This window comes from Buceros rhinoceros, unplaced genomic scaffold (genome assembly GCF_000710305.1).
Source record: "Buceros rhinoceros silvestris isolate BGI_N320 unplaced genomic scaffold, ASM71030v1 scaffold15356, whole genome shotgun sequence".
Taxonomy (NCBI): Eukaryota; Metazoa; Chordata; class Aves; order Bucerotiformes; family Bucerotidae; genus Buceros; species Buceros rhinoceros.
Genome location: NW_010419439.1, coordinates 22,938 through 31,619, shown reverse-complemented (window position 1 = coordinate 31,619; position 8,682 = coordinate 22,938). Strand labels below are relative to the sequence as shown.

Genomic DNA, 8,682 nt, shown 5'->3' with positions numbered 1-8,682 from the left:
TCCTTATGAACATCCTTATGAACAATGCCAGCTGAATTTTGAATACTTAGATACACAACAGATGTTTAAGATACTGGTCCTGAAATAGGGCATTTCATTAAAACCTTAGGGATATGTTTCTAATGCCTTAAACCTAAAGCATATGTAGGACACACTTTGTCTCTTCCCTCAGACCTTGTCAGAGGAATGTAACCAGCCATACGGTAGCTCTTTATCACTCTCGATTACTGACTGTTCTCAGTGATCTTTGGCATATGAATGTCCCATTTCCAAATGTATGTCAGGTTATAACTGTTCTCAGTCCTGCTTTGGAATGGTGTAACAACCTCATTCCAGCTTTATAAATTCTGATCTCTTCTTCAACCTGTTACATGCACTATCTTATTTTCATGTTATTTTTATGGGTTGCTGGCAGAAGAATACTGTAGAAAAAAGTTGCAGATGGGAATTTGTTTCAAAACTTCAGTGTTACGTATGATATTCCACATCTGCCTTTTGCTGCTGTTGGAAGAAAAAAGTGTTCTTCTGAAGTAAATGTGCTTACAGTACAACATAGCAGGTTTTACAGTCAGGAAATTGTAAATATTACATTAGCATGCTTCTGTTTTGTTATGAAACTAGCCAAAATTTAGTGACATCAAGCCACAGATTACTGACAGGCTGAATGAAAATTCTTCCGATGATATGTTGTATGTGAGAATTAGCAGATGGGTCAAGGAAAATGCTGAAGAAGTTAGCCGAATAGAATTCTCAGCTGTATATTTAAAGTCTTATCTACTGCCAGAGTCTCCAGTTCATTGCTTGAAGGTATTCACCTGCTGAATAATGGAAACTGATTAGTGCGCTTGCATTAAAAATGAAAAGCTACAATACCAAATATCTGCAAGTTAGAACTCTCCCAGAAGATTTCAGTAATTTAAGTAATTTGGTGTTGTGAAGAGCAATCATGTATTAACCATTATGCATAATAAGATAAAGCTTGTCTTTGGCAGAAGAGGTGACAACTTACGTTCATTTTGTAGATGTTCCTTTTTCTTCATGAGATTCAGGCCACAAACAAAACGTTTTGATGATTCTGGCAGCGAGTCTGGGAAGCAAGAAATAGTTTAGGAAATCAAGATTCTGCAAGAGGGTATGCAGCTAACCTGCAGGGTACTTAGGGGAGTGCTCTGCAGTAGAACAACACAGCGTTAGTCCAAGCAACAGTGCCAGTCAGTATAGGTTTGGAAGTGAAAGGGAGTGGCTCCAAGGTAAAAGTAGTTAAATAATTATTTTTTGCTCCTCTGATTTAGACACTTCTTTATTTTTCTATGGATGAGTCTTCACCACTTCTTGTTGATATGTTCTAACACACAAATGTTTATTACTGATTTTAGCTGTATCAAGCTTCAGGGAGTATGCTGTTCTTGATGGCATGCCTTTACCATAGCTGAGTTGTGTATGTCAGCCATGTGTCATCTCACTTGGCATTGTTCAGGCCTCAGACTTACTTATCTATTTATGTTACTTGGGAAAGAGAGTAACTGGCAGGAGATGAGACCTGTTGTTTGTATTGGAGATAGTTTTCAAGATAAGGAAAGCAGTACTAATTTTCAGCTGTTTACTTCTGAAACAGTTGAAATTTAATGCTCATTATCTTCTCCTTAACACTGTAGTTAAGAAATGCAACAGTATTTACTGGCATACTGCTCTTGCCTTGAACAGGAGTGTATAGCACCAGTTGTGTTTCAGGCACTTGAATTAGATAGATTTCATGGTTACTGCTCAGTGCATAACTGATAGAACTGGTGTAGAGATCACTTCCCATCAGCTGTTGTGTAGATGCCTGTAGAATGCACCACTATACTTATTTTGCAGTTGCATATTTATTGTGTTTAAATATGAACTGAGAAGTACCAGGCTATGTCTCATTTGCTGGCTTATTTGTTGTGTCTAAGTGGAATGTTTCATTTATGGCTAATTACAAGAGATTTTTTTTTTTTTTTTTTTTTTCTTTCGCTAGAGTCCATAACTGTACTGAATGATGCTCTAAGTCAGATAGAGTCTCAAGGGAACGTTTCTATGAATTCAACAAGCTCTGGGTCGGTGGTGTCTTCATCTGTTGACACAGTAAGTACCTCTGTCTATCAGATGCACTCAAAGTTAGGTGAAAACCTTGAGCAGAGAGACTTGCGTTGCTGATCAGCTTCTACTGTGGCCTGCTGTCTGCAAAAATAAGGGTGGTTTTTAAACTGTGAAGTGAGGAAGCAGAAAAAGAAATATCTGCAGAGTGCACTCTTTATTTTTCGATGGGAAAACTTAAGACTAAATAGACTGAATAATGCAGAATGCAAATGCTTGTAAGTTCTGTAAACCTCTTTAGTTAGGGTATTGTTCAGAAAAGGGGCAGAGGACGGCTCTTGTTGGGCAATGTGGTTTTGCTCTGGCTCCTCTATAGATAGATAATTTTCCCTCATTTCAGGCATTACAGCGTTAATAATTTAATTTGTGCTTTGTGTTGGAAAAATTCTAATGGATTGCTGGGAGTAGAGCTGTATGAAGTTATACTAGTTATTGTTGAAGTAAATTGCTTGCAGCAAGTTATAATGTATTACATTAGGGTTGCTTGTACTGCAACAAATACATTAATATTTTATGGTATATTTATTACTTATACTTTATGTTCACATGTGACTATAAAGAAAATGGTCAAATGAGAACTTTGTTTGGTAAGAGAATTTTAGAAAGAATGCAAGTGCAATATTAACTACTATGAACATTTATTTTATACTAACTTCTAATTTCCAGGCAAGCATTGTTGGCCGGGAATTGGGTACCAACGTGTATAAATATACGCACTTAGAGCCTATTCTATATGCCCTTGGTGTGGGAATGTCGACTAAGGATCCAGATCACCTAAAATTTCTCTTTGAAGGAAGTGAAGACTTCTGCTGTTTACCTAGCTTTGGAGTAATTCCTGCTCAGACTTCAATGTTTAATGGTATTCCTCCTCTTCCAGGACTAAATATTGATCTTGCAAAGGTATGGAAGAGTAAAGCATCTTAATTTTCTTTGTGCTTTACTTGGCTATAAGGTCACTTTAGTTACTGTATTTGTAATAAGTTCCTTTATTCTAGAAAAGGGAAATTCAGTGTTTTGTATTCTTACATTCTAAGAAATTAATTTACTTAACTTTTATAACCTGTGTATTCCTAAGATGGAATGAGTGGTCAATATTTTGTTGAATTTTAATTTGTGTTGACTGGGCTTTTATTAAACAACAAAAGTTAAAAAAGTTCTTTGAAAGTATTTTCTATTGGGGATGCAATTGGAAAATCAAAACAAAAACCTCTGTTTATTTATTCTGAACAATTTGGATGGGGAAAGCCATAGAATATATTGATTTTTTGTTATAGCACTGCCTTTCTTTATGTAGATGCTGCATGGTGAACAATATCTGGAACTATATAAGCCATTACCAACCTCAGGTCAGTGCTTTTGTGTTGCCAATTTGCTTTTCACTATGAGAACAGTTCCTGTAGCCATATAATAAATGGAAATAGGGAAGCTCAGTTTCCAGCTGAGTTTTTTGCCTAATCTTTCTGCAAGGTGTTGGGGAGAAGAGAGGCAACCTGTTGTGTTGTTGAAGGAAATCTGAAACTCCGTGTTCTTAGGATCAGGTATTGTTTCTCTGTAGTGTACTTAGTAAACTCATGGCTAACCTTTGATGTAATAAGCAAATTACTACATGCTGGTGTGATATTAACTAGCAGAACTTTTAATTCTTTCTGTAAGGTTGTTTCATAGAACTTTTGGGAAGTTTGCCTGAAAAATATTCAATATTGGTTGCATCTGTGTGCCTGTAAGAGAAGGAATGGACATCCTGATGAAGAACTAAAACCCAATTACTTTTCTTCCTCTTAAGATACTAGTTACTGCAGCAGCAAGCTCTTTTCACAGATAACTGTTTTCCCAAATTACAACACTTGAGAGGTATTTGTTAGACTCATTCAGGATCTGCAGCTCGTTAGACTTATTCAGGATCTGCATGTGTCTGGGTTTCTCCATTAGAAGTTTTTTAAAGTAACTTTTCTGGAGTGTGGAAGGAAAAAAATCCTGCAAGCCACAGATAAAAGGCATACTTTCTTGTCAAAACAAAAAGATGTGTGAAAGTTACATTAATTTCAGAGAAGCTTGATAATTAATAATGGATTGGCATGACTTCATAAAGCTTCTTATTTTTGCATTCCATAGGCTGATTATGTAAACATATATGATTACATATCCGTTTAGAGCAGTAACCTCCTTAGAGATAAACTACATAAAACCACAGGCGCAGGCCTGGAGCTGAGCTTCTGTTCTGTTGAACTGTAGTTGGCTCAGCCCTCTTGAAATTTGCGGATAATCCTTAAGTGACTGGGGCTATCTTTGAAGTTAGCAATGTGTTTGAGTCTGAAATGTGATTTGGTTAACTCTGAATTCATAAGCTTCTAGCAAGATTGTATTAAAAAAAACACTGAAAACTGGGAGAAGAATCCCCCACATCTGCAAACAAATGTTTACAAAGATTTCCAGACACTTTTGTTATGATCATGAAGATTGTGATTGATTATTATTATTATTATTATTGCTATTATTGCTAGTATGGAAGTGTAAAGTGTGGTCTGTGGACCATTCCTGATACATGTTCTTCTTTTCTTACAGGGCAATTAACTTCAGTTTCAACCGTTGCTGATATTCTTGACAAAGGATCAGGAGCAGTTTTGCTTCTAGATGGTAAGAAGGTTTATAACTTTTGCAGGGGATGCATTAAAATTTGACAGACTCAGTTTTTAACTAGCTGTACCAATAACTGCTTGCCTTTCCGTAATAAAGACTGTTAGCTTATTAAATTTCAATGAGAGCTGAGGAATGATCTAATTAGTAAGAGCCACATAAAATATAATGTAATTGTTCTTGGGCAATTAACGACTGAAATAAGAACACTCTATTTTGAAAAACATCTCAGAGAAGGCTTGGTTTTTTCCTGTGTAGGTGGAATAGTGCACTGTGCAAACTGAACAAAGTTCTTTAATAATAATACCTTGTCCTATCTGAAGGCAGCCATTTTAGATTTTGTCGCTCTTCAGCAAGGGGGTGTGTGTGGGCATGCGTGAGTGTGTTTTGTGATACGGTTTTGCAAAGGTTCGTTACATGCGCATGTTGTGTAGACTCATCTGCAAAGTAGCCATCTTTAAGATGTCTTCTTTCTTTTCATCTTTTTTTTAAGATGTCATCTGTCTTCTTTTTCTATGTCTGCATTATTCGTTTCTAAACAAAACAAAACCCCATTTCTTTCCTCTTGTATCCAAGTTAAACAATCGGAATGTCCCCAGAAGTTGATAAGTTGTCGTTTTCAGAATTTTCATATCTAGTTTCCCTCGGGAATTAGACTGAACGGGTAGTTAATAGGCAATGAATCTCTAAACACTCCTGAGCTTTTGTTCCTTCAGTGTACAGGTAAAACTGTCAAAAAGTCTTTATTGTCCCTTTGTTCCTCCTAGCTATGTTTTGTTTCTGTACTGGGCTTACATTAAGCCTGTCTGTTTATGCCACACACAAAAGTTCTTTTTGTGAGCAGTCTTAGTAATTTATAAATTTGTTCCAGAACTAGAAATGAGCATTGCTAACAATACTGTAAATTTCAGTCTGAGGTGTGAGGTATTGGAATAGGCATGACCTGGAAATAGGAAACTGAATCTTGATTCAATGTAAGAAGTGTAACTTCTTCAAAAGAAGGAACAGGTGACCTTAAACTAAAGCTTGTTCTGGAGCTCTTTTCATACAAGGTACTAGTACTGGTTTTTGTATGAACTGATAATATGCTTTGCACACTAGGGATTCTTAATAGCTTCTAATACATCATATTTTAAGACATAATTCTAACATATTTAAATAAATTGCTAACACAGTGTAAGTTGCTGAAATAAATACTGTTTTCAGCATGCTGTTGTAAAATATTTTTAGCACCTTAGATGTCATAGGCATTTTGATAGCTCATTTTTTAATTTTAATGCTTTTGTATAAATAAAATTTGTGATAATGTTGTTTGAAATGGATGCATTAGTCTTCACTAGTCAGAAAATGACTTGCAACAGTGTAACATGAAAGTGTCACTATCGTCCCCTCAGTTGTTAAAATGATCTTTGTCATGTTTGAAGATGAACTCTTCTCTTGTAACAACGTGTGCTAGCAATACGAAAAGAAAATGAAGACAATATATGACCTTTCTCTCTTGTTGTCTTTCAGTGAATACCTATTGTGGAAAGGACCTAGTGTGTTATAATCAGTTCTCTTTGTTTTTTGTTGGAGCTGGTGGATTTGGTGGAAAAAGAACATCAGAAAAGGCCAAGGTAAATTTACACATATTCATAATAAAACCAAAAAACAAACCACCAACACATAAAAATTTCTGAGAGCACTGCAAGACAAATATTTGCTATATCAACTAGGAAGGATAAACTAGCATTTGAGCAGTGTGACAGTACAAACTCAAATGGAATTTTAATATTTCTGTTCGTTGAAGAGCCTGAGCAAAAGAGCCTGTTCAAGGCCTTGAAAACCAATGGTTTTCTTTTGACAGCTAGGGAGAAAAGTGAATTGCTAAACCTGCAACTGATGAGATATTCCTACATTCAAATATTTTGAAATTACAAATAAGAAATATCCTAATGGAAAACTGAATTGGAGACTCCTGAAAAATATTTAGAAACTAAGTTCTGTGGGCTCGGAATTAGAAAATGATGTCTGAAGTTAAAATAAAATTGAAATTAATGTAAAATGCATGAAGATGTGGACAGAACACTCCTCTAGAGGGTTCATACTATATCTAAAAGAAGAGGGTCTTTGCAAGTCGAGGGTGTAGCAGGCTGTAATCTGAGCCGGTTTGACCCGATTAATTCCATGGAAGTGGTATACTCTGCTATGTGTAGTACTCTGGGCTGAGTTGAATTCCTTAAAATCCTTCTTCGTTAGATGGAGAATGCTATCAGTTCAGCTATCTAGTTTGGGAAGAGTGTTATTGAATCTTGGTTTTATGAAACCCAAATGTAAGCTTTGCAGGCAAAAGAAGCTTGGTGTGTTTTTATGTATTTAGTTACTCTGTCACGCCCTCCATAAATGAACAAGTAAGGAAAGTTACTAATTTCTTGTTAAAAGCTAGCTTCAGAGAGGTTTTATTTTCTTAGTCTGCTTTTGATCTGAAAAATTCTTAGAGACCTCTTAGAGGTAAAACTCTTTCGGGGTCTTTACCTCTCTTATATGTGGCTTTAAGAACAGATTTTTTTGGCTGCTTGTTTGAGCGTGAGCAGGAAGGAGAGTGATAAAAAAAGCTGAGATTTTACATACTTTGTCTAGGTCCTGCTGCTGAGCTGTTTGGATTGTACCAACTAGATGCATTAGAATTCTGATTCAAACCTGTCTCAACTCTGTTGTCATTATCACATTTCACTGTCTGTCTCCGTGCTTACATCTCCAGCTGGGAATTTGTGATCTGTGTGTGGTTGCTTTAGCATTATGGTGTGCTCTGCTGCTCCACCTCAGAGATTTTCTTTCCTTCTGTTTAGGGGGGTAAGGAGGTATTTACATTTAAAAATAAATCAATAGGTTATGATAATTTTATGCGTATATATACAGCGGGCATACATGTTTAGTAAGTTGTTTTTCATGTGTTAAATTCGTACTTTTAAGTATGATCATGTTAATATTGTAAGATGTCACTCTAGTAAAAAGACTAGCTTTGTAAAAAGCTGAGAAGTACTCAAATATGGGGTGTTAGGTTTGAACTTGCAATTTCTGTAAGAGGTCTCTAGGTGTAGCTCTTTATAAATCTATGCATTTGTGTGAAAGGTTTGGAGAGCGTAAAGAGGAAAATACAGAAGGAGTATTAGGGTTTCTCACTTCTGGTGGAGTGGAACTCCTGTATTTTGGGAGTGAATTAGCAAAAGAGGAATAATGAATGTCACATGAGCACATAACATCTATGTTCAAATGCATGAAGTAGTTATTGAGGTACCTGAGATATAACTATTTTCTCCTTCAGTATAAGGGCATTGCCAGCTTTGACTGAATGTTATTATCGTGAACTAGAGCCTTGGGTCATTATAGTAATAAACAGGCAGTTGAATGGAGATTATCTTAAGTTCAGTATTTTTGAAAATCTGTAATGAAATACCTAGGTGTTGTTCATCTGTAATACTGTACATAATCTTCTTCGGGATTTTTGGATGTAAACTTTTTTCTCAAATCTCTATCAATTATAGAGAAGTTTTCCCATATGTAACTTCACAAATCGTATCTTGAAATGCCTGCTCCTTTAAAGAGAAATAGGAAAAGCCTCTTTGTAGTATAAAAACTTCATGGATTATTATTGCAGGCAGTGTCTAAAGGTCTTTGAGGGAACCCTAAGTCTTGTGTAATCAGATTTAGTAGTACTGCATGTAAAAATAGAGTGGTCCAAAGGAGATGTTGCTAGTCTGTATTGATGCCCTTAGTGAGTCCGGTGTAGTGCCTTGACACTTATTAAACATTGCACTTTAGACAGCCTCAAATTCTTCACTCTGTTTAGTGACGTATGAGACTGCTGTCCTTCTTGTGACAGAAGAAAAGAAAATGTAGTCTAGTTAAGACAACACAGTGATAGCTAATTCAACAGAGGCCTCGGCA

The 8,682-nt window shown here is 36.0% G+C and overlaps 1 protein-coding gene across 1 annotated transcript in view; it reads left to right on the top strand.

The window, feature by feature from the left end:
* The window catches only part of HSD17B4 (hydroxysteroid (17-beta) dehydrogenase 4), a gene marked incomplete at both ends in the record, with an annotated part of 43,537 nt that overhangs the window by 14,584 nt on the left and 20,271 nt on the right, over positions 1–8,682 (top strand). Inside the window, 5 exons of the mRNA XM_010138923.1 lie at positions 2,003–2,109; positions 2,788–3,021; positions 3,416–3,467; positions 4,684–4,755; positions 6,268–6,371. Of these exons, the coding sequence (XP_010137225.1) occupies positions 2,003–2,109; positions 2,788–3,021; positions 3,416–3,467; positions 4,684–4,755; positions 6,268–6,371 (569 nt within the window). The remainder of the gene's footprint in view (positions 1–2,002; positions 2,110–2,787; positions 3,022–3,415; positions 3,468–4,683; positions 4,756–6,267; positions 6,372–8,682) is intronic.